The sequence below is a fragment of the Vulpes vulpes genome, chromosome 14, assembly GCF_048418805.1.
Source record: "Vulpes vulpes isolate BD-2025 chromosome 14, VulVul3, whole genome shotgun sequence".
Lineage (NCBI taxonomy): Eukaryota > Metazoa > Chordata > Mammalia > Carnivora > Canidae > Vulpes > Vulpes vulpes.
Window position 1 is genome coordinate 23,993,359 of NC_132793.1, and position 26,081 is coordinate 24,019,439.

General features: G+C 47.5%; 2 protein-coding genes across 3 annotated transcripts in view; one reads left to right on the plus strand and one right to left on the minus strand.

Annotated features, from left to right (window-relative positions):
• PIGU (phosphatidylinositol glycan anchor biosynthesis class U) overlaps positions 1 to 9,800 on the plus strand; it is a 121,619-nt gene extending 111,819 nt beyond the window's left edge. For both annotated transcript variants that reach the window (XM_026009858.1, XM_026009857.2), the window contains exon 12: positions 9,366 to 9,800. In XM_026009858.1, coding sequence (XP_025865643.1) covers positions 9,366 to 9,479 — 114 coding nt within the window. In that variant the 3' untranslated portion in view covers positions 9,480 to 9,800. The remainder of the gene's footprint in view (positions 1 to 9,365) is intronic.
• A 202-nt stretch (positions 9,801 to 10,002) lies between these two features.
• On the minus strand, positions 10,003 to 11,861 carry MAP1LC3A (microtubule associated protein 1 light chain 3 alpha). The gene is made up of 5 exons (XM_072736068.1): positions 11,401 to 11,861; positions 11,064 to 11,119; positions 10,881 to 10,987; positions 10,429 to 10,598; positions 10,003 to 10,157 (listed from the first exon to the last, which is right to left on the minus strand). The coding sequence occupies exons 1-4, from the start codon at positions 11,438 to 11,440 to the stop codon at positions 10,436 to 10,438; spliced, it is 366 nt and encodes a 121-aa protein (XP_072592169.1). The 5' UTR covers positions 11,441 to 11,861; the 3' UTR covers positions 10,003 to 10,157; positions 10,429 to 10,435.
• Positions 11,862 to 26,081: the final 14,220 nt, after the last annotated feature.

The following is a 26,081-nucleotide window of genomic DNA, read 5'->3' on the forward strand; positions in this document are numbered from 1 at the left end:
TGCTCCACTGTTTCCTTCTTAACCTGTTTCCTTCCTAGCACTTACCCAATTTGTAATGTTATATTATTTACTTGTTTCTCTCTCTGCCTCCCCCACTAGCCTGTGCGCCTCATGCAAGCAGAGATCTGCCCGTCCTTCCCACTTTAGGGTCCCCAGCTACTAGCTTTGTGCTTGGCATAGAGCAGTTGTTTAGCAAACGGTTGCTGAATGAATGAACCAAAGATAGCCAGGGAGAACATGACGTGATTAATGGCCAAGTGTGCAGAGTAACCACTGGAGGAATCTAGTGGGAACAAGATCACCTTTCTTGTTGTGGGTGGTCTGGGAAAGCCCTGGGGAGGAAGGAGTAGCAGCTGGGCCTGGAGAGCGAGAGATCTGGGAGGTGGGCAGGTTGGGGGCCAAGTCACCCCCACCAACCAAGGTTAGTAAGCAGCTCTGTCCCAGCCCTTCTCCCACTTCTGTCAGAACCTGGTCTCTCTGGCTGTTGAAGCCCCTACCTGTCCTCCACAGATCAAGCCAGCCCCTGCTTCTATCTGACCTACAATCAGTGCTTCCATTGAGATGTGTGGCCTTTGGGGACATGTCTTCAGTCCTACAGCTGGCATTTCTCAGCTCTTCTAGCTGGGATGATGCCTTAAAATCCCCTGGTCTTCCCTATCCCCTCCCTGAGCAAGACAGACCAGAGCTGTCCTGGGAACCAGAGAAGTATGGATTTTCAGCAGGCGTCCAGAACGTGGTCTGGTGTTGGTGAGTGCTGAATATGGAGAACATCTTGACCCACAGATTTGAAAGTCCTGCTCTGTTTGAGTTGGTCAGTGCCACTTTGTTATATGACAAGCTATTGGTAAATTCTTAGTTACACTGGCAGGTAAACCAGTGACTTAGGCTTCATCCTTTCCCCTGGGGCCATTAAGTAGTTATCAGCATGTGGCATGGATCATTTGTTAATTATAATTGGGCCTCAGAGTCAGTAACCAGGAAATGACCACAGTAAAACATCCATAGGGCTGGGGAGGGGAGGCAGGGGAGTGGGCAAGAAAGGCTAGGGAGGAGAATTTTTTTTTTAAGATTTTATTTATTTATTCATTCATGAAAGACACACAGAGAGAAAGAGGCAAAGATACAGACAGAGGGAGAAACAGGCCCCATACAGGGAGCCCAATGTGGGACTCCATCCCTGGTCTCCAGGATCACGTCCTGGTCCAAAGGTGGCGCTAAACCGCTGAGCCACCCGGGCTGCTGCCGAGAAGGAGGAATTGAGATAGATTGGTTGGTTTTACTTCCTCACTGTGTGACCTTCAGCAAGTGACTTCTCTGGGTTGTAGTTTTCTTGAAACCAGGATACCCCAGCCTCCCTGGGTGTTGAGAGGACTGGGCCTGTGTGGGTCCTGTTACCATTATTCATATGTTGGTGTGAAAAGTAGCACCAGTGATCTGCTCTTCAGATAGCCAGAGCAAATCCCCAGGGAAACATTAGACCAGTAAACTGACGGAAGAAGAACAAACGTCTTCTTTTTTATTTTTTTAAACTCTTTTTCTCCCGCAGGTCAGTGACCACCAGCAGAAGAAAATTAGTTGTCAAAGATTTTACATATAAACCAAAAGTAATATGTTTAGGGACACCTTGGTGGCACAGTTAAGTGTCTGACTCTCAATCTCAGCTCAGGTTTTGATCTCAGGGTCATGAGTTCAAGCCCCACATTGGGCTCCATGCTGGGTGTGGAGCCTATTTAACAAAAAAAAAAGTGTTTAAATTTAGTTTTTTTAAAAGAGTAAGATTAAACATTACCCTCACCCCAATTCATCTTAGAAACAGGGAACATGAGGAAATCTCTCCCTAAAATTATAATTAATAGCGACTCATGTTTAAAGAGTGCCTACTAGGGCCCAAGCCCATATGATCCCTTTAATCTTCTGGATCATGTGCTTGTGTGGCATTCTGAACCTTTCCTTGTATATTCACGTATACTTGTGTGCTCCTAGAGAAGAATTTTATTTGTGTGTGTGTTTTATTGTTGGCATCATGATGAAACATCATCATGGAACATCATGATTTACTAAAACATCTTGGTGATTTTTCCTTGTTCGTGTAGGAAGGAAGTTCCTCATCAGTTGACACAGTTGCTTCCCTCCTGACAGCCCTATAAGCTATTTTCCCTTGTTTTTTATAATAAGGAATTCACTTAGTCTTTGTACAGCCCTTTGAAGGAGGCACTAGGATGCTGCTCTCCTGGTATCAGTGAAGAAGCAGAGATTTGGAAGTCCCCAAACCTAAGGGGTATGTTTATTCATGCTCTTGTTTCTCATGTCCTCTCACTAGACCCAAGGTTCCATGAGGGCAGCCCCAGGTCTGTCTTGCTCAGGACCATATCCCCAGCACCAATAATATTCAGTGACTGTTCATTGAAGAATAAACAGAATAAGCTGGGATCCAAAACCACATTTTATGACCAGTGATCCCATATAATCCTGTATACCCTAACCTCCCAGTTCTAACATCTGTTTAGGACAGAGCTGGGCCTGTGGCAGGTTCTGCTGGATTCCTAGGGAGCCAGAGCCCACTTCCGTTTTCCTCTGTGGCTGACCCTGAGAGCCCCACTCCTATTCTGTGTCCGTGTCCAAAACAGATTCCCACTGTCCAAAACAGTGTCCCAGCTGGTCTGTAAATACTCCATGAGCTGCTGCCTCATCTCTGTGAGGTGCTGAGTCCAAACCCTTCTCCTTGTAGTGTAGACCCTGTAGCTGGCCTTGATTTGGCCATTCTGCTCTCTGTCTCCAGGGAGATCTGGAGCCCTGGGGTCTAGACACTAGCCCTCTTGTGTTGAGTCCTGCTCAGGACTTATGTATTTACTCCACAAATGAAAGCACAATCCTATCTCCTGGAATTACCTCTCAGTTGGTCTGGTGTCATTCTGGGGAATGGGACCACGAGGAAATAAGTTTTGGGGGACATGTTAGGCTGATCATCAGTGGTTGAATGGTAACCCCCATTTGTGGACAGCCGGGGCCCATTTCAAATCGAATTCCATGGGTTTGTGTGGTCCTGATGGCAGGATCCCAGGTCTGTGTGTGGGTAGAAGTGTTCCTCCTGACAAGAGGGGCCTGTGGCCCAGGCTGGAGCCCTTGCCCTCGTCCAGTGGGGTGTGTTTTGCTTTCCTCACTGGTGACATTTTGCTAGGTCTTCGTTCATTCCTTTGTCCTCAAACTTTTAACTTAGTACTCAGCATCCCAAGCGTGGCTCTCACAGGCCCTTCCCTATCTACAAGAGTGACAGGAAAAGCCTGAGCTAAATATAGGGGGGCAAGGCCAGCAGAAAGCCTGGGCTTTGGAGGTCTGGCCTTTGCAGTGACTCTGAGCTCCATCTGTCCTGGCTCACTGGCCTTAGGCAAGTCCTTGGGCCTAATTAATTTATTTGCATATATTGGGTGCCTGCTATGTGCCAGGCACTCTGCTAGCAGAATGTGAATGAGACACAGCGCTGCTTCCTAGGAGTCCAAGGTCTGAGGGAAAGAAAGAAAAGAAACCAGGCAGGGCCAGGGCAGCCTGGTGGTGCTATGAATGGAGTAAAAAGGCTGGGGTGTATAAGGAAGCTTCTGTGGGAAGCAGCCCATACATGGGGCAGGGGTGGGTAGCAGCTAACCAGGCTCTCTGTGGTGGGACCTGTGGGGAAGAGAGTGTGAGTGAGCGAGTACAGAAGGCCATCCTGCAATAGCAAGAGCCTTGTCAGGCTAAGGACCAGGCTGAGCCTGTGGGTTTTGGCTGAAGATAACTGTGATTCCACTCCTGCTTGGAAAACCTCACCATGCAAGGAGGGTAAGAGGTGAGGGGTGTGAGCCAGAATCTGGAACATGGGGAGGCTGTTGAAACCTGGCAAGTGGTGATAGCAGCCTCCGTTTCTTCCACCTAGGATGGCTGTGAGGACTCAGGCATGGGGGGGGGGGGGGGGAAGCTTTTGTGAATTGAAAAGTGCCACATAGATGACAATTACCATCATACTGACTTTAATCTTGTGTTGTGACCTTCCAGGGGTCCAGTGATTTTTTTGCATTATTTTGTATCTTTAGAGCTAGAGGGTAGAGCTCTGTTTCTCCACCATTACCTTCCCTATGTGTCCATTCAGGCCTGAGTAGGGTCCATGCCAAAGCCCATCCAGCTCCGCAAGTCGACTGTCAGCCCCCTCCTGCTCCCACATTCTGAGATCTGAGGCAGCCTGGGCAGAGGGAGCTGTGCTTTGATTGCCCATGGTGACAACCACATGAGCTCCCCAAGTGCAGGTTGGCTGTCAAGTGTCAGCATCTCCAGCCCAATCAAGAGACCTGGGGAACTGGAACATGCCTATGGTGACAGCACCTGCTTCTCTGGGAAGCTGTAGCCAAGGGGCCTTGCTGGTTAAGACTGCTGTTCTGAGCCCCCGGCTTCTAGACCCACTGAATTAACAGCCTTCACTGGCTCAGATGTCTTTGATACTTATTTTGCCTTTTACCCAAAAATCTCTATCTTCTTGGCCAAGTGACAGGGCTGGGACTTGAGAGCACAGCCTCAACAGGGGTGTTAGTGTGGACCACGGTTACTGTGAGCTCATAACAGGACCCACATGTATGGGTGCAGTCCTTTCACCCCTCCCAGAATCCTTAACTGGGAGGGGACGTGGGGGCAATGGAGAAGAACTAGGGTTTGGGCTTCAGGCAGCACTAGCATTGCAGCCTAAAGTTTCCCTAACCCCCATGTGACCCTGGGGAAGACCCTTGACCTTGGAGTTTGCTCATTTGTAAGTGGGGCTTATAAGCCCTACCCCAGAATGTTGTGAAGATTCAATGACAATGATAATGGGGTTTTTTTTGTAATTGAGGCATAGCTGACAACACAGTGTGACATTGGTTTCAGGTATACAACTTACTGATTCCACAACTCTGTTATGCTGTGCTCACCACAAGTGTAGCTGCCCTCTGTCCCCTGCAACACTGTTACAGTACCATTGCCTGTATTCTCTGCACTGTGCCTTCCATCCCCCTTGTTCATAACGGGAAGCCTGTACTTCCCACTCTCCTTTACCCATTTTGCCCACCCTAATGATGCTCTTTTGGTAAAGGGCCTGGCCCAGGGCAGCTACCTGGGAGTTGTTGGTTTCCCCCTCTCTCCACTCTCCTCTCCTGTAGTGGAGCATCTTCTGTCCATTTTACTCCACATGTGAAGCACTGCTCCCTGTCCCTGGCCATCCTTTTATCAACTGCCTCATTAAATCTTCATTATGGCCCAGGAGGTAGTCCTGCAACCCTCCTGGCTACTAGTGGGAGAAATGTGGTCTTGACTGAGCCCTCACTGTGGTAACACTGAGAGGGTGGGGACCAGCAGACCTCTCCCAGAGCACCAGCCCTTTCCTGGGCTTGGGGTCACAGAGCTGGAGCAGATGCCACCCCATTTGGTTGTGACTTCATCCCAGGGGTGACATAACTGAGCATGAGGTTAGGGAAGACTCTAGGGCAGGAGATGCAGATGATGCCTCTCTAGGGCTAAGTAGGAGCCCTTTGTGGGAATGGCCATTCCAGCTACCGAGCTGAGCATGAGCAGAGGCAGTGGGGTGTGGCCATGTGCTGTTTGCAGGAACAGGCTGTTCAGGGATCCTGGGGTGTGTGGATGTGGTGCAGGGCAGAGTGGGGCACTAGACACTTCTGAGCAGGCAAGTGAAGGATTCATGTGTGTTTGTGTGTGTGAGAGAGAGACTGAGAGAGAGAGAGACCCTGAGAGACTGCCAGAGAGACACCGAGAGATTAAGAGGGGCCAGGAGGGGGACACCTGGGTGGCTCAGTGGTTGAGTGTCTGCCTTCAGGTTGTGATCCTAGGGTCCTGGACCAAGTCCCGCATTGCGCTCCCCACAGGCAGCCTGCTTCTCCCTCTGCCTATGTCTCTGCCTCTCTCTTTGTGTCTCTCATGAATAAATAAATAAAATCTTAAAAAAAAAAAATAGGAGCCAGGATGATACAGGAGGCCTTCCATCAAGAGGTGGCAACGGGAGGAGACAAGGAGACTGAGTTGGAAGTCTGAAGAAGGAGATTAGCAGAACGTGGTGGTTGATTGCAGGAGAGATGAGGAGTCCAGCCATTGTCCTGAGGGCAGCTCTAAAAAATGGGCTGCTCTTCAGGTCTCTGAAAACACAGAGGAACTGAGCAAGGGCTAGGGGAACCACCATTGTGAGTAAACTGGTTTATAACTCACTTTTCAAATAAGGAAAATGCAGCTTAGGGTAGGGAAAGTGACTTACATAGGGCCACACAGCCACTAACTCACCCATGCTCTTTCTACTGTTCCTTGCCTAACTTCCACTGCCCAGACTGGGCAGAAGCGCTCTTGGTCTGCAGCTGCTGTGTGGCCTGAATCCCATGGTCTCTGGGAAATCCCTTCTCCTCAGCCCAAATGGAAAGCTTCAAGGTCAGAAGAGGTTGCCTCGGTCAGCCTACTACCATCCGGGGGCATCTCTCTGAAAAAGCCAAGCCTCCAGGCCAACCTGATGTCCACAAGATGCCTTCTCTGTGGAGGCAGGGGCAGGACACCCAATCAGGACTAGTGACCTTTGGTTCCAGATAGACCAAGCCAGCACACAGGGCTCTTTCCCTCCATGCCACCCTCTCCTGACACTTTATCATGAAAATTTTCACAGACACAGCAAAGTTGAAAAATTTAACATTGAACACCCAGGACCCAAGCCAGCAGACCACATTACATTTAAGTGTCCTGTCTCCCCGATGTTCTGTGCCCCCTTTCTCACTCTGTCCTAATTTCTCATGACCTGGACAGTCTTGAGGAGCACTGACCAGGTATCCTGTAGAGTGTCCCTCCTTTGGGTTTGTCCCATACTTTTCTATAAGACTGGGGTTTGGAAAAAAAATTAAAAAAAAAAAAAAAAAAAAGACTGGGGTTTGGATTTTTTGAAAGCTCAGCCAGTACATGCTAGCCACCTGATTTCATGCTGTTACCCTTCATCATTTGTTCAAGACCGTGTTTGTGGGACTTCTCCAGTAGAGAACTACTATTTTCTCCTTCCCTGCTCTGTTCTTTGGAAATGAGTTACCAAGTCTGGCCCACTCAGGCAGGGGTAGAGGGCAGACAAGAATTAGGTTCAAAAAAAAAAAAAAAAAAGAATTAGGTTCCATCTCCTGGAGGAGGGCATGTCTGCATAAGTTATTTGGAATTCCTCTGTAAGGATTCCAAAAGGAATCCTCTCATTTATTTATTTATTCAGTCATTTATTGGCTGGTTGCTTTTAATTGATTTTTCAGTCAATGATATATGCATACATAATTTGCAATATTAAGGATTATAAGGAAAAAGAATAGCTCTCTAAGGCCTTAGATATTTGTTTTGGTTCTTCTAAATAACGTGTGCTAAAAACAAAAACAAAAACAAAAACGTGTGCTCTACTGTTTGTATCTCTTCATTTTTTTCCATTTTATATTGGATTGAACTATATGAACTTTCCAATACTCAACCATTTTTGATCTGCAAAAATGGCCGTTTTATATGGTTCAACCTAATCCCTAGTATTTTGATTTTCTAATCCTTGTGCAGCTGATTGTATATAACACTGAAGTCGGTTCGTTTTGTTTTATTGTGAATTGTGACTTTGCATTTCACCCTCACCAGACCTGGCTTGGGGGTTAGCCCCCACCAGCTCAGCCACAGCTTCAGGCTCCCCATCCCCAGACCGGACACCTCGGGTCTGGGTGAAAAAGGGGCTACAGGCTATGAGGTCAGCCTTTGCTGTGGTAACTGAGCCCGCAGCTATGAGGAAAGGCCTCAGGCTTCCTGGGCTATCTGCTCCACTGATAGCCTCTGCTGCAAGTTCTCTGCCTCACTTTGCAGGGTCCTGGCCACTAGGCCAGCTCTCCTGGCATAGTCTTAGGCCAACTACTGGATGCTCTGTGCCTCAGTTTCCTCATCTGTTAGAGACCATCAGCTTGCCAGATGGGCTCCTCTGGTGATAAAATGGCAGGACCTGGTCCTGAGGCCAGCCCTGGTGTTTGTCCTTAGCTCTTGTTTCAAGCGCCTCCATGTTCTTTTTGCCCACAGCATGAGGCTGCCCAGGACAGGGGTTTCTGAGGATCAGAGGCCAAGATCCCAGACTCAGCTCAACCTCTGACCTGCTCTGTAGGCTCTAGCCAGGTGCTCCCCACCACTGCTCTGGGCTTCCATCTTCTCATCTGTGCAACAGGTGGTTGGTGCTGATGGTCTAAGAGGCCTCTAAGTGGCTGAGACCTGGGGAGCCCCTCCTGCCCCAGGCACTGGAGGTCTTAGCATGTGATGGGATTATAAAATGGCGCAAGTCCATGTTCAGCTCTGGGCCTCTGTGATAGGGATGGTAGCCTGAGCTTCTAGGGCCTTTTTGATTCTGTGGCCCATATAGGAATGGCAGACTGAGCTGGGCATGAATACCAGAGTGTCAGAACCCCTTGGGGACCCTTCCCAGTCCAGGGGAGGAGCCACAGTTATCAGGCAGTCATGCAGATGAAAGAAAAACTAATTTGAGATTAATGGGGCCAAGACCCAACCTGGGGGGTATGGGAGGGCTTCTCTAAGGAAATGATCCTTCCTGAGACCTAAAGGGTAAGCAGATGGTGACTGGATGAAAGGGAAGAGAACATTCCAGGCAGAAGGAACAGCAGAGATCCTGCAGCAGGAGGAAAGAGGCCAGTGTGACTGGAGCTGAGTGAGGTGGAACAGGAGAGAGGGTGAGGCATGCACATGGATAGGGACCAGGCCCAAGGCCTCAGAGCCTCAAAGGAGTTTGATCTTCACCCTAAGACCCTTAGGAAGCCTTTAAAGGATCTTTCAGGTAGGAACATGACCAGATTTGTTCTGAAAAGCAATCTCTGGCTGCTAAGGAGAATGGACTGGGGGTGGGAGGCTTGGGACCAGGGAACACAGAGAAGAGACTACTGCTGTTTAGATGCCAGTGATTTTGTTCAGGGTGGTAGCTGTAAGGACAAGTAGAAATGGGTGAATTTGAGACCATTTGGGAGATAGAACTGGCAGGTGAAGTATCAGGTGATTCTGTGGCCTCAGCACCTGGAAGGAAGATGGGGGGGTATGGGTTCACAGCGGGAGAAGCAACTTTGACAGGGACTCAGCTGTACTGTGGAGGGGCCTCTGGTTGCAGAGGTCACATTCTGGAGTTCAGAGGCCAGACCTAGGGATGGTGGCATAAACCCACAGGGGTGGGATGGATTGGGGCGACTTCTGAAGTGCAAGACCTTGCAGTGTGGGTAAGGGGTGCCTGAGCAGGGTCTCCCCCACACCTGCCCAGCCCCTCAGTGACCCAAGGTTCAGGGGGAGTTTCCTTAGAGCTTCTGACACCTTCTCTCTCCCCCCAGATCCTGCTCATCTCTGATTACTTCTATGCCTTCCTGCGGCGGGAGTACTACCTCACACATGGTCTCTACTTGACTGCCAAGGACGGCACAGAGGCCATGCTTGTGCTCAAGTAGGCCGGGCTGGTCACAGGGCTGCATGGACTTCAGGGGGTCAAAGGGCCAGAGGCTGGGCCCAGCCCTCTAGCCAGAGTTCCCAGCAGAGGAGTCCTCAGGCAAATGAGGTTCGAGTCCAGGGTTACAAATCTCTGGCACCAGAGGGGAGCCATGGCTGGCAGCAAGGCCTGTGGGGAATAGCCAGGAGCAACTCCGCTTGGACCCCCACTTTTTGGCTCTGCATACCGGGGAACCCCCTCCATGCTGGAAAGGGGAAGAAGCAGGTGAGCAGGATTTGTTAGGTTGTGGCTACTTAATAAATCTTTTTTGTTATGAAATCTATCCTGGGCCCACACTGAACTCCTGGAAAAGGTGGGCTTGGCCCCTTAACATCACCACGGTATACCACACACTGGTGCGAGTTTCCAGAATGAGCCCCAAGTCCACAGCACACAAAGCTGTTCCTAGTGAGCTGAAACTGGTATGAGACAGTGCCACCCGCAGCCCTACCCATTCCCCAAGCAGCTGGAAGCAAAGGGCCAGGCAGGCCTGAGCAATCTTTATTCTGCAGAGGAACAATGACCACAGATCCATACACCATGTCAAGATCAGGTGAGCCAGGGGCCAGTCCTTCAGGGGTGGGCAGGTCCAGGCAGGGGGGCAGCGCCTCAGGTGAGGGAGGGGCAGATGGGCAGGGGCCTAAAAAAAAGATAAATCACACGAGCAAGAGTGCTGGGGGCTGTTCCCCACCCTCCCCCATCCCAGCCAGCACCCAGGAGGGCATCCCTAACAATGACTGGCCCAGGATCCACCCAGGGGCAGAGTAGGTGCAGTTGGTGCCCCCTGGCTAGCGGGCCAGCATCCCTGCCCAGCCCAGCCCAGGCAGAGCAGTTCAGTTCAGGAGCCAGGAGTTCCCTGGGCAGAGCCTGACAGGGCACCCCCCCACTCCCAGGCCAACCACCCCCCCTACTGCTGGCTCAGAAGCCGAAGGTTTCCTGGGAGGCGTAGACCATGTAGAGGAAGCCATCATCATCCTTCTCCTGCTCATAGATGTCCGCGATGGGTGTGGACACGCTCACCATGCTGTGCTGGTTCACCAGCAGGAAGAAGGCCTGCGTGGGGTTCAGCTGCAGGCGGCGCCTGGGGTGGGCAGAAGAGCAAGCCAGTAGGAGGGGGCCTGGCTCCTGGGTGGGTGGAGCCCTACACCCCCCCCCCCCAAACGATTGAGGTGGCTTCACACCCATCCCAGCCCCTTCTAGGAGCCCTCACTCTGACCTGACACTGATCCCAGCCCTGACCTTGACTATCCCAACCTCTCCAGATCAGAGATTTAAGGCCAGGCCAGGCCCGGCCTGCTGCGGCCTCGCCCTCCCCCTCCCCCAGAAGGACCCAAGCCCCTTCTGACTGCTGCTGCCCACACACCGGATAATCTTGACCAACTCGCTCATGTTGACATGGTCTGGGACCAGGAACTTGGTCTTGTCCAGGACAGGCAGCTGCTTCTCACCCTTGTAGCGCTCGATGATCACCTAGGGGTGGGGCGGGGGATGCGTGAGCCAGGCGGGGCCTGGGGCCGCGGGGATGGGAGGGGGTGGCGGGACTCACCGGGATCTTGCTGGGGTGCTGGTCGCGGATCTGCTGCACCTCCTTACAGCGGTCGGCTGCGGACAGCGGGCGGGCAGTAAGGCCGAGAGGTCCCGCTCGCCCTTCGCCCCGCCTGTCCCCGGCCCCGCCCCCCCAACCCCCGCCCCCAGGGCCATCAGGCCCCAGGGCCTGGCACCCGCCGGCTGGGAGGCGAGGTCCCGGCCCAGGCCTGAACCTGCCTCACGGCCCAGGGGTCCAGCCCGAGTCTGACGTCACGGGGCTGACGTCGCCTGCGGCAGTCAGGGTCAGTCTCGCGGCGCCCCCTCCCCGCGCCCGCTGACCGCCCGCCGGGCCTCACCGAAGGTCCGCCGCTGCTTGAAAGGCCGGTCCGAGGGCATCGCGCGGGCCCGGCGGGGCGCGCAGGCCGGGGCTCCGGGGCGCGCGGCTTGGGGCTTTGGCGGAGGTTCGGGGGCTCCGCGCCTCGCGCTCAAGGGCTCCGGGGCTCGAGCTGAGCCTGGCGGCGGTGGCTCGGGGAGGTAACTCGCCCGGGTGACGTCAGGTCACAACATTCCTTAAAGGGGAGGCCGGCGCGCCACTCCCATTGGGCCGACGCAAAACCCTCCCGCCCGGACCCGTGACGTCACGGGACAGAGCTGGATTCCCTGTCTGGGCCGCGAAGGGGCGGGGCTTCCTGGGCACGTCACAGTCCGGTGATGTCATGGGCTGCCGCCCCCTCTCCCCGAAGCCGGGGTTGAGCGACCTCTCGGCTCCCGCAGAGAGCGAGCGGGAGCCAGAGTCAGTCCCCAGATCGGCATCTTTCCGTTCCCACTGGTGCCAAGTCATCCCATAGGACGCTCGGAATCTGTTCTGTTCCAGCAACGGTGCGAGGCACCGGGGGTGACAACAGTGAACCCAAAGACCTTCTCGCCTTCGTGGAGCTCATGATTAGAGAAAAAAAAAGCTAGGGTGAGGGGATTAAAACATGAAAGAGCAAGACACCAAAAAGGAGCACAGGTTTTAGAAGAAATTTCTACAATTAGAAAAACTATTGAAATTCAGGTCTCAAAGGATGAGACAAAAAAGTAGATTAGATATAGAAGATAAGTCACTGAACTGGAAAATAGATCAGAAGCAACTCACCAGAGAAACTAGGTGATGGGCAATGTAAAAGAGGAAGGGAGTCTTCACTTCACCAGTCCTATCACAGGCCCAATCAGAATTCCAGAAGGAGAGAAAAAAAATGGGAGAGGCAGTTCCTGAAGAAGAGCTTACAAACTTGATTAAAGACCAGGATTCTCACATAAAATCCAAAGCGGGATAAATAAAAGTAGCATTTTGGCACTTTGTAATGAATTTGCAGAACTCCAAAGAGAAGATAGAAAAATGGTGAGCGGGATCCCTGGGTGGCGCAGCGGTTTGGCGCCTGCCTTTGGCCCAGGGCGCGATTCTGGAGACCCGGGATTGAATCCCACATCGGGCTCCCGGTGCATGGAGCCTGCTTCTCCCTCTGCCTATGTCTCTGCCTCTCTCTCTCTGTGACTATCATAAAATTAAAAGAACAAAACAAAAAGAAAAATGGTGAGCAACTCAACTGGCAAACATGTGAGTAGATCTAAAACACAGTGGAACATGAACAGTGATGATTAATCTGTGGAGTACAAAACAAGAAAGGACACAACAGGTAAGACTGGAGAGGGCAATCAGTTCTAAGTGTTCTAAGATGCCTGATTTGAGGGGAGCAAGATAAAGATACTGATAATTGCCCAGCTTTGTAAACCAAAGTGTGTATTTCAGACACTTATGAGGGATCACTAAAGAATGGAAAGTGTAATGGCCAAAGCAGTAAAGGAGAAAAAAAGTAGTTAAAAGAATGGTAAATGATACAAAACCAGAGGTAAAAAAAGATTTTACATTCACCCATTAAAACAGATGATCAGGGCACTTGGGTAACTCAGTGGTTGAGCGTCTGCTTTCTGCTCAGGTCCGGATCCTGTGGTCCTGGGATCGAGTCCTGCATCGGGCTTCCCACAGGGAGCCTGCTTCTCCCTCTGCCTATGTCTCTGCCTTTCTCTGTGTCTCTCATGAATAAGTAAATAAAATCTTTAAAAAATAAAAATAAAAAAGAAATATACAAAGTGAGTAGCTATATACCTAAAAAAATTAATCCAGATGGTTTTCTAAGTGAACTCCTCTTACTCCTCCCCAAAAAACCTGCAGTAAACATCATACTTAATGGTAAAACACCATACTATATGATAAAATGTTAAATATTATTCCCTTTAAAGCCAAGAACAAATTTTGAATTTTGTCATTGAACACAATGCAACATTGTATCAAGGTCCAAGCCAGAGCACCAGGCCAAGAAAAAGAAGAGAGAAGCATAACCATCACTCACAGCCAGAAGACCCAGAGGAATCCATGAACAACAGAAAACTGCTAACTAATATGAACGAATATCATACCATGTTTTAGAGAAAAATGGAAAAATAGGAACTCTATGCTGCTGCTGAGGGTGTAAATCTTTTTAGCACAGTAGAGAGCAATTTGGCAAAATCTACCGAAACTGAAGATGCCTATATCCTAGAGACCAGGAATTCCCCTTGCTGTGTGCCATGTGAGCTCAAGGGAACATAGTTAAGTGTGTTTATTGGAGCATTTTCTTTTTTTTTTTAAGATTTATTTTTATTTATTTATGGTAGACACACACAGAGAGAGGCAGAGACACAGGCAGAGGGAGAAGCAGGCTCCATGCCGGGAGCCCGATGTGGGACTCGATCCCGGGACTCCAGGATCGTGCCCTGGGCCAAAGGCAGGCGCGAAACCGCTGAGCCACCCAGGGATCCCCTACTGGAGCATTTTCTTAATGGTAAAAAAAAAAAAAAAAAAAAAAAAAAAATGGGACCACCTAAATGTCCCACTGAATATCTTAGGAATCCCTTTAACAGAGCAACACACCGTGAGAGAGAGAAGGGGTCAGGAAACTTTCCCTTGAAAAGGCCAGACAGTAAATATGTTTGGCTTTGAGGGCATATGATCTCCAGCAACTACTCAATTCTGTTGGAATGTGGAAGTAGTCTAAGGCCCCTAATGGGCATAGTTGTGCCCCCAATAAAACTTTATTTGCTAAAACAGATTTGGCCTGAGGCCTTAGTTCTCTGACCTTTGGTCTAAAGATGTGTCAAAATGGACAAATCTCACAAAGTTACAGGAGAGTGTGGTCAGAGCTATTGAGTGCGACTTAAAGAATTAGGTCGGCCATGGCCTTGGGGAAATGGTTACACCTCTCTTTTGTCTGACTAAGCCCTGGACTGAGGCTACAGTGGGGGAGGGGCTCCTCCCCCAAACCCCAAGGTCTGTGCTTGCTCTTACTCTTACTCAACCAGTTAGCAGGACTGACACTCCAGTCCTCCTGTTTCTCTCCCTAAGGCTTCCTCCCTCTCCCCCATCTCCCTTGAATCCAAATGTCTACTCTACTTGAAAGCCTAGCAGACATCTCAAATTTAGCTTCCCCCAAATGAACCTATGCTCTTCCTCTAAAATGTGCTCCCACTGTAATCTTCCTTGTCTCTATCCATCATTTTTGACTGCTTTCTTTGTCTCACTACCCACACATCCAATCCATGCCCAAACCCTGCTGGCCCACATTTCAAAATAGATCCAGAACCTGACCAGTTCTCACCACTTCTACCACGACCCTCAGGCGGGAGCCACCATCATTTCTTGCTTGACCACTGCCAGCAGCTCCCCTCTGGCCTCTTTGTTTTGGCTTTGTGAGCCTCCGTTTGGTCTCACTACACTGACAGCTATTCCTGTATCCCACTCATTCAGAGCAAAAGTCAAAGCTGAACAGTGGCCCGTGAGCCTGTGGGATCTCCCTTCCTGCTGCTCCTGGGGCCTCATGTACCTTCACCCTCACCCCCCTGGCTTCAGCTACACTGGCCTCCTTGCTATTCCAGGAACCCCAGAAATGCTTGTGCCCCAGGGCTTTTCTGTACTTACTGGTCACTTTGCCTGGAACATTTTCCCCCAAGATTTCTGTGTGGTTCGCACCCTTGATTTTCCAGGTCTTTTCAGGGAGGCTTTCCTGAGTGATTTTATTTAATGTTTCAGCTCCCACCCCAGTCACTCCCTATCCTCCCTCCCAATGCCTTGCTTATCTTTCTGCCCGAACATCTATCACCTTCTAATATGCTATGTAATTTTTCTAAGCATTATGAAAATATTCAGGTATATGGAACACTTGAAGTCATTGTCCAGCGATCACCAATATTCTTACCAGTTACATTCTACACTCTTATGTTTGCTTTATCATCTGTATGTCCATCCATCCAATCTTTTTTTTCTTTTTTAAGATTTTATTTATTCATTCATGAGAGACACACAGAGAGAGGCAGAGACATAGGTAGAGGAAGAAGCAGGCTCCTCGAGGACTCAATCCCGGGACCCCTGGACGATGCCCTGAGCTGAAGGCAGACGCTCAACTGCTGAGCCACCCAGGTGGCCCTCCATCCAATCTTTTTTTTTTTTTCTATCCAATCTTTTTTTTTAAATATATTTTTTAAGATTTTATTTATTTATTCATGAGAGAGAGAGAGAGAAAGACAGGCAGAGGGAGAAGCAGACTCCATGCAGGGAGCCCGACATGGGACTCAATCCTGGCCGGGCATCAGGATCAGGTCCTGGGCTGAAGGCGGTGCTAAACCGCTGAGCCACCCGGGCTGCCCTCCATCCAATCTTTTTTATGCATCTCAGAATAAGCTGCAATCCAACATCTATTTATTTATTTTTAATATTTTATTTATTTGACAAGAGAGCACTTGCCCACAAGCAAGGGCTGTGGCAGGCAGAGAAAGAGGGAGAGGTGGACTCCCCTGCTGAGCAGGGAGCCCCACTTGGGAACTCACCCCAGGACCCTGAGATCATGACCTGAGCGGAAGGCAGCCGCTTAACCAGCTGAGCCACCCAGGTGCCCCACAACATCCATTTATGATAAAAACATATCTCAACATAGTAAAGGCTACATATATGACAAACTGATTTCTAACATACTCAACAGTAAACATTTGAAGGCTTTTCATTTAAGATCATAAACAAGACAACGGGGCAGCCCGGTGGCTCAGCGGTTTAGCGCCGCCTTCCGTCCAGGGCCTGATCCTGGAGACCCGGGATCGAGTCCCACGTCGGGCTCCCTGCATGGAGCCTGTTTCTCCCTCTACCTGTGTTTCTGCCTCTCTCTCTCTCTCTGTCTCTCATTAATAAATAAAATCTTTGAAAAAAAAAAAAAAAAGAAACAAGACAACAATGCCCACTCTTAACACTTTTATTCAAAACCATCTTGCAAAGTCTAGCCAGAGCAATTAGGCAAGAAATAAAAGGCATTCAAATCTGAAAGGAAGAAAGTAAAACTATCACTATATGCAGATGACAGGATATTACATATATAAAAAGCCCTAAAAACTCCACCAAAAAACTGTTAGAACTCATAAATTCAGTAAAGTTGTAATACAAAATCAATATATAAAAATCTGTTGTCAAAATAAATAAATTAATTAATTAATTAAAATAAAAAATCTGTTGTCTTTCTATATGCTAAAAATGAACTATCAGAAAGAGAAATTAAGAAAACAACCCCATTTAAAATTGCATCAAAAAGAATAAATTACTTAGGAATAAATTTAACAAAGGAGGTGAAAAACTTATATACTAAAAATCATAGGACATTGATGAAAGAAATTGAAGACATGAATAAATGAATATTCTGTACTCATGAGTTAGATGAATATTAAAATGTCTCTATACCCCAAATCAATGTACAGATTCAATGCAATCTCTATTAAAATTCCAAAGGCATTTTTCACAGAAATAGAAAAAATGATTCTAAAATTTGTATGGAACCATAAGAGGTTCTGAAGAGTCAAAGCAGTCTTGAGAAAGAAGAACAAAGCTAGAGGTATCGCACTCCCTGATTTGAAACTCTATTACAAAGCTATAGTAATCAAAACAGTATAATATTGTTATTAAAAACACATAGATCACTGGAGTAGAATAGAGATCCCAGAAATAAGCCCATGCATAGATGAACACTTAATTTATAACAAGGAAGCCAAGAATACATCATGGAGGAAAGGATAGTCTCTTCATGAAGTAAATGATGATGGGAGGGCTGGACCACTACTTACACTGTAACAAAAACTAATTCAAAGTGGATTAAAGATTTGAATGTAAGACCTGGGGCAGCCCTGGTAGTTCAGTGGTTTAGTGCTGCCTTCAGCCCAGGGTGTGATCCTGGGTACCCGGGATCGAGTCCCACGTTGGGCTCCCTGCATGGAGCCTGCTTCTCCTTCTGCCTGTGTCCCTGCCTCTCTCCTCTGTGTCTCTCATGAATAAATAAGTAAAATCTTTTAAAAAAATGAATGTAAGACCTGAAACCATAAAACTATAAGAAAGCATAGATGATAAACTCTTTAACATTGGTCTTGGTGATGATTTTAGGATTTGATACCAAAAGCAAACGTAACAGCAAAAATAAGTGAGACTACATCAAATAAGAAGCTTCTGCACAGCAAAGGAAACCATCAACACAATAAAAAGACAACCTACTACAAATAGGAGAAAATATCTACAAGTCATATATTTGATAAGGGGTTAATATATATATATTATATATATATATATATATATATAATATATATCTGAAATATATAAAGAACTCATACAACTCAATAGCAAAAAACCCAAAAACCCAATCTGATTAAAAAATAGAGGACCTGAATAGACACAAAGCAGATATACAGAAGGCCAATAGACACATAGATGCTCAATGTCACTGATCAGGGAAATGCAAACCAAAACCACAATGCGGGGCAGCCCAGGTGGCTCAGCGGTTTAGTGCTGCCTTCAGCCCGGAGCCTGATCCTGGAGACCTGGGATCGAGTCCCACATAGGGCTCCCTCCATGGAGCCAGCTTCTCCCTCTGCCTGTGTCTCTGCCTCTCTCTCTCTCTCTCTCTCTCTCTCTCTCTCATGAATGAATAAATAAAATCTAAAAACAAAAAACAAAAAGCAAAAAAACCCACAATGGGATACCACCTCACACCTGGCTACCTGTTATCAACATGACAAGAAACAAATGTTGGCAAGGGTATGAAGAAAAGGGAACACTTGTGCACTGTTGGTAGGAATGTAAATTTGTGCAGCCACTGTAGAAAACAGTACGGAGTTTCCTCAAAAATTAAAAGTAGGAATCTCGTAATTCCACCTCTGAGTGTTTATATGAAGGAAACAAAATCTCTAGGAAAGAAATACACATCCCTATGTTTATTGCAGCATTATTTACTATACCCAAGATACAGAAACAACCTAAGTGTTCATTGATAGATGAATGGATAAAGAAAATGTGACACACACACACACACACACGAATATTATTAATCCATAAAAAAGAATGAAATCTTGCCATTTGTGACAACACCGATGGACCATGACCTTACAGATATATGGAATCTAAAAAAACAAGCTCATAGATACAGAGAACAGACTGGTGGTTGCCATAGGTTGGGGAGTGGGGTGGGGCAAAATGAATGAAAGGGGTCAAAAGGCACAAACTTTCGGGTTATAAATAAGTCAAGGGGGGCCACCTGGGTGGCTCAGTCAGTTGGGCATCTGACTTTTTAAAGTTTTTTTAAGTTTATTTATTCATGAGAGACTGACACAGAGACAGAGACACAGGCAGGGAGAAGCAGGCTTCATGGAGGGAGCCTGACATGGGACTCGATATGGGGTCTCCAGGGTCAGGCCCTGGGCTGAAGGCGGTGCTAAACCACTGAGCCACCAGGGCTACCAGGCATCTGACTCTTATTAATTTTAGCTCAGGTCATGATCTCAGGGTTGTGAGATCTGCCCTGCATGGGTGTGTGTGTGTGATATTTATATCAAGGGGACATAAATATAATGTACAACTTGGTGACTATGGTTAGAAATGTTGTAGTGTATATTTGAAAGTTGCTAAAAGTACATCATAAAAGTTCGCCATCATAAGAAAAAAATTGTAATTATGTATGCTAATGGTGTTTAACCAAACTTACTGTGGCAACCATTTCACAATATATGCAAATACTGAATCATTAGATTGTACACCAAAAACTGATATAAATATTATATGTCAATTATATCTCAAAAGTAAAAAGGAAAAAACCCAGTAAGTTGCAGACATCTGTTTACTTTATCCCTAAACCCTTCACGTTCATATCAATATGTGTTTTGGGTAATTTTTTTTCATTACAGGGATAACATTTAAATATAACAAAGCACAGATGTTAAGTGTGTGAGGAGTTTTGACACCGTACAGCCCAAACTCCTACAAAAATACTGAACACTACCATCACCTCTTGAGAAAGTTCCCTTCTGCCCCTCCTCAGTGCATTTCCACCCTCACCTCCAGACATAACCACCATTCTGAGCTTTTCACTATAGGTTAGTCTCAGCTGGCTAGAACTTCATATAAACGGAACCATACAGTACATGCTTTTGTATCTGGCTTCTTTACCTCAATATGAACATTTTGTCATTACAGACCTCAGTAGACCGTTTATTTATATTGCTGGGTAGTTTCCATTGTGTGGATGTAGCACAGTTTGGTCATCCATCCTCCTGCCAACGGACACCTGGACTGTCCAGCTTTTGGTGATTACAATAAAGATGCTATGAACATTCCTGTAATAGTCTTTGTGTGGATATACTCATTTTATTTCACCTGGACAAATACTTAGGAGTGGAATTGCTGGCTTATGAGGTGTGTGTTTGGTTCTGTAAGATGTTACCAGATCTTTTTCTAAAGTAGTGGTTCCATTTTAGATCCTAATCAACTTATATGGGAGTTCTAGTAGCTCTGTACTCCTATAAACATTTGGTGTTGTCAGATGCTTTAATTTTAGCCACTCTGGTAGGTGTGCAGTGGTATTTCATTGTGGGTTTAAATTTGATATGGTGTATAATTATTACAAAAATTATTTTATTTTTCCCTCCCACTAATATTTAAGCCCCTTAATGGCAGCATTTTCCATATGTTTGGTTCCTGCTCTATCCCAGCACTTAAACAGAGGGTGCTCGGTAGATACTTGCTGGATGAGGACCTCCACTCTGGGCCTGCCCAGTGCTGTTTCTCTGGGTTGCTGCCCATCTGAGGGTCTGTTTCCCCCTCTAGACCATGTGCAGGGACTGAATCTGGGCCAAGCTTTGCTGCCGGGTGCTAAGGAGATCCGAAAGGACCGTTTGGGGCAGAAAGCTGGCCTTGGCTGGCCCATCACACAAGAGTGCAACGGCCCGGCCTGGGGTGGCCGCCAATTGCTGTGTGACCATGGCAGGCTCTTTCTTGAAGCCTCTGTCTTTTCCTTTACACAGTGGCAGACAGACGTAGGTCCAAAGTAGCTTTACCACTTACTGGAAAACTTGGAGCACATTCTTTCCCCTTGGAACCTCAATTTTATCACCTGGAGATGCTAACAGAGTAGGCTCTGAGGTCAAGGATCAATATCAAAGAGTGACCAAGAAAGCACGGAATTCTGGGGAAACAGGGCCTGGATCAGGTGGCCCAACTTTAGCACCCAGTGCTGTGATATCTTATTTAAGGCAATGAACTCACTTGTAAAATGGGCCTCACTTTGGGAGGACCCAGGAGGATTGAAGTCTGAGACAGGGTTGTTATCTCTGAGTGAGGATTGGTTGTTCCTGTTTACAGACTCTAAATTGAATTTTTCAAAGACTAGAGGGAAAGAAACCGGCCCAGGGGTCCCCAAGTGTCTACGCTCACTCTTCAAAGTCTCTCTGGCATCACTGGGAAGTATAGGCCATGACGACCAGTCCCACTGCCCACATGGGGCCGCCCTCCCTCTGTCCCCTCCTTTCCCTCTAGCCAGGGGCATGCTCACCCCGCACCCGCCCTCCCTGAGTGACAGAGCCAGGGTTGTTCCTCTTACCCTGCCCTCCCCACACCTTCAGAGCTGGCCAGTCACCTGCGGAAGTGGCCTCCTCTTGGCCTTTCCAGGCTCTGGCTGCACCTGAGGGCTCTCATCCTGCCACGGCCCTCATCTCTCCTCAGCCTGCTCATGTCCTCCTGGGTCAGGTCTCCCTTCACAGCCATTACTGCCTTCAACATGTCAGTGACTACCAGACCCCTACTTCCAGCCCTGACGCCCTGACTTCCTCTCAGAGCCTCAAGTCTGGATCGTGCCTCCTGAGCAAAGTTTGCCTCGGAATGTTATTCTTCTCAAGCTTGAAACATCCAAGTGAAGCCACCATCTTCCCCAGTATCCGACCTCCTGCTTATCCCCCTCCCCTCACATCCCATCACCCCAGCCTGATCCAGGCCTCAGCTGGGCTCTCCCCTTCACTCACCCACCTGTCACTCTGTGTCCTCTCAGACCCATCTGCCCCTCACAGCCCTCCCCACTGTCACTCCGCCCCGCTCAGCTTGGGCCGCACTTCCCTGGTCTCAGCCTAGACCACACCTCACCACCACCCTTTGAACAGACAAGATTTCTACCTCACCCTTGGTCAGTCACTTCCCCACGAGCCTCCACGTTCTCTTGCCCAGCACACATTCCCAGCCCACTGCTACGACCACTTTCTCCTGGAAGTTCTTTCTTCTCTTGGCTTCTATGGCGGAAACTGCTGACTCTTACCCCTTGGAACACAACCCTGAATGTCTCTTAGGGCAGCCAGCTTGATTTCCCAGCTTCCACTGCAGTTAAGAATGACAAGATGACTAAACTTTTGTCCATAAAATGTAAGTGTTGTGGGACAAGAGCGTCCTACCAGACATGGTGGGTGTCTACAACAGCAAGACCCCAGACCCGGTGGGAAGCAGGCCTGAGGTGATCAGCCACCACCTGGGCCGGTATCACCTTCGCCTACAATCCTGTGAAGCCCCCGGGCCATCCCCTCCTTTTGCTTCGTCCCCTCTCAGTAGCCTGCTTGGTTGTTATAAAGGCGTAGAGTGCTCTTAGGGGGAGAAAAAGAGTGGAAAGTGCTCTGTGGGACTTCTGGGAAATCTCCTTAGAGGGAAAGAGTACAACCTTCTGTACCCATCCTCCGTCAGCTGCCTGAAACTTGATGTGATGGCTGGAGCTCCAGCAGCTATCTTGGATCACAAGGACAAGGGCCATGTGGGGGGATGGTGGAGCTAAAAGCTGAAAAGAGCCTGGGTCCCTGATGACTTTGTGGAGTCACCACGCCAACCCTGGGCTGCTGACTAGACAAACTTTTATCTTGTTTAAGCCACAGTTACTTTGAATTTTCTGCATCTTAATTAAATCCTAATCCAAAGAGCATTCGCCTCAATTGACTCTCTGGGCCCCCCTCCCTCCCTCCCTCGCTCTCATTGTCTGCAGGCGCCTGTTCCTGGAGCAGAGCTCTGGAGGTGAAGAATCCCTGGTGATGCCTTCACACCCCCCTCTCCCCTTTCATTCACTCTGTCACTCTGGTGAATTCATATAAAGCTCTTGGCTTTAATCACTGGCTTATGGCCCAAGTCTGTTTGTCCAGCACGGACTGGCAGAATAGTGTATTCAACAGGGTGTTCAACATGATCAGACCCACGGATGCCTGATAGGCCCAGGTTAAACAGGCCATTTCAAAATGGTTGATTTTGTCCCTCCAGTGCTTGCTTTGGTAGCACATGTACTAATACTGTCCCCTCCAAAACTGCTCCCCATCTCAACAAGTGGCAGGACCTGGTTGCTCAAGCAAGCACCTCAGAGTCCCCTTGAGGTCTTCTTATTCCTTCCCTCCCACTAGTTCAGCAAGTTCTGATGCTCTCCTTGGGAATCCCCCTCCTACACCCCAGCAAGGACCCCAAGTTACTCCTCTCACCCAGGCCATCATCAGTGCTCACCTGGCTGACTGAGTTCCTGATTCCACTCAGGTTCTGCATTCGCCACAGAGCCACCAGCATGAAAAATACGTGTACAATTTTAAAAGATTGTAGGAGACTTCCAAGATAATTTATGCTTGCAACAGGTTCTATTTGGTCTAGCTCTCCAGATTCCCCCTGGGGTTCTAGAATATTCTCTTCATTCTTCTGTTATTTCAGTGGAAAAGGGCCAGAAGCACTCACTTATCCTATTATAAGCATAGCTTTAGGTTATTGCAAACTCTCAAAATTTAACTTTTACCCAAATAATACTGATAACAATAAAAAGTCAAATAACAATTTAACTACTTATTGCTATTTCTTCTAATATTTATCTTCATGTTTCTTTCTCCTCCTCCTCCTCCTCTTCCTCCTCCTCCTCCTTTTTTTGAAAGAGAGAGAAAAGCAGACTCTATGCCCAGCATGGGGGCCCCAGTTGGATTTGAGGTCACAACCCTGAGATGATGACCTGAGCCAAAATCAAGAGTTGGATGCTCAATCAACTGTGCCACCCAGGTGCCCCTCACCTTCATGTTTCTAAGCACCAGAGTTGTCCTCCTATTTCTTTAGTTCTTACGCTGGAAGGGGATTCGACTCTTGCCCCTCATCACTCTTCCCATCCCTCAGCAGCTATAGCACCATTCAGGGTTTTCTAGTATTTTGCCTGTATAACTATGCACAGCTGAACCACAGGATATGTCCTAAATTTGCTTTTTATTGTACAATTTTTTTATTTCCGGGAGTTTGGGCTTACTTTTTTGTTGCTTTGTTTTGATTTTCATGCTCCAATATTAAATTATCCCTAAATTTGTTGCAGAACTAAAAATCTCTCGCAATCTATTCAAATGGATCAAAAAACCTATCAGTTTTTTCTTCTTGGAAACACCTTTCTCCCCTATTTAGGACTTCTTTCTAGGCTTACTGCCCCAGGCCCCTCACCATTATCCTGAGGTATCCCTTTTGTGTCTCTCATGTTGGAGTCTCAAATTGCCTGAAGCCCATGTTGTACTTTCTTTGCTTCATGCCCTGATTTTGTTTTGTTTTTTTTTTTTGTTTGTTTGTTTTTCATGCCCTGATTTTGATGTACACTCTTCAGTAGCTTCCTGAGAAAAGTGCATGGCAGACAAATACGTGTGATCTTATATGTCTGAAAATATTTACCTGACTCTCAGACTTAACTAATAGTTTAGTTGGGAATAGAACTCAAGGCTGTAAGTAATTTTTTAATCAGAATTTTGATGGCATCACTCCATTCTGTTTCTAGTGATGCTGTTGGTCCAATGTTGTTGTAATTTCTAATCCTGGGCACCTGTTTTTCTTCTCTCTCTGGACTGTGTCTGTCCACAGTGTTCTGAGAGCCATGATGATGGGGCCTGGTATGGGTCTTTTTATTTACCTATTTTTTTATTTTTAAAAATTCCTTTTTTGGGGATGCCTGGATGGCTCAGTGGTTGAGCATCTGCTTTGGCTCAGGGTGTGATCCTGGAGTCCCGGGATTGAGTCCCACATCGGGCTCCCTGCATGGAGCCTGCTTCTTCTCTGCCTCTGTCTCTGCTTCTCTCTGTGTGTGTCTCTCATGAATAAATAAATAAAAATCTTTAAAAAAGAAAATATTTTTTAAAAAATGTTTATTCATGAGAGACACACAGAGAGAGAGGCAGAGACACAGGCAGAGGGAGAAGCAGGTTCCATGCAGGGAGCCTGATGAGGGGACTCGATCCCAGGACCCTGGGATCATGCCCTGGACTGAAGGCAGGTGCTAAACCACTGAGCCACCCAGGCATCTCCTATTTTTTTTATTCTTTATTTAAACTCAATTTAGTTAACATATGCTGTATTATTAGTTACTGGGGTAGAATTTACTGATTCATCAGTTGCATATAGCATCCAGTGCTCATTCCAACAAGTGTGCTCCTTAATGTCCATCACCAAATTACCCCACCTACCCTCCAGCAACCCTCAGTTTGTTTCCTAGAGTTCAGGTCTCTTATGGTGTGTCTCCCCATGTTCATCTTATTTTATTTTTCCTTCCCTTCCCCTATGTTCATCTGTCTTATTTCTTAAATTCCACTAGTGAAATCATATAATATTTATCTTTCTTAGACTTATTCAGTATAATACCCTCTAGTTCCATTCGCATCATTGCAAATGTCAAGATTTCATTCCTTTTGATGGCGTACTAATAGTCCATTGTGTGTGTGTGTGTGTGTGTATATATATATATTTTTTTTTTTAATTCATGAGAGACACAGAGAGGGAGGCAGAGACAGGCAGAGGGAGAAGCAGGTTCCACGCAGGAAGCCCAATGTGGGACTTCCTGGGACCCCGGGATCATGCCCTGAGCCAAAGGCAAATGCTCAACTGCTGAGCCACTCAGGCATCCCTATACCACATCTTCCTTATCCATTCATCTGTTGATGGACACGTGGGCTTTTTCCATATTTTGGCTATTGTGGACACTGTTGCTATAAACACTGGGGTAGCATGGGTCTTTTTAAAATTAATTGCTCTGAAAAAAATAAAATTAATTACTCTGGTCATTCAGATCTTTTGATCTGGAAACTTAGGGCTTTAGTTTGGAAAATTTTCTTAGAGTCTCTTGTTGATAATTTTCTATCCTCTGGAAGTGCCTAGATGGCTAACCAGTTAAGCATCTGCCTTTGGGTCAGGTCATGATCCAGGAGTCCAAGGACTGAGCCCTGTATCAGGCTCCCTGCTCAGCAGGAAGTCTGCTTCTCCTTCTGCCCCTCACCCTACTTGTACTCTCTCTCTCAAATAAATAAATAAGATCTTAAACATTTTTTCTACCCTCTGTGTTCTCTTTCTAGAACTTCTGCTAATCAGATGTTGAATATCTCAGATGGATCCCTCAATTTTCTTAACTTTTCCATTTTCTCCTTTTCCACTTTTGGGGAGAGTTTCTCAACTTTATCTTGCAGCTCTTCTGTTTAAATTATTCCCTTCAGGGTCGCCTGGGTGGCTCAGCGGTTGAGCGTCTGCCTTTGGCTCAGGATGTTGATCCCATGTCCGGCAGACGCTCAACCACTGAGCCACCCAGGCGTCCCACAAAGGAAGATTTTAAAATAAGAATAAGTTACAGGCAATATGTTTCTTTTGTCCATAATGTTTTCT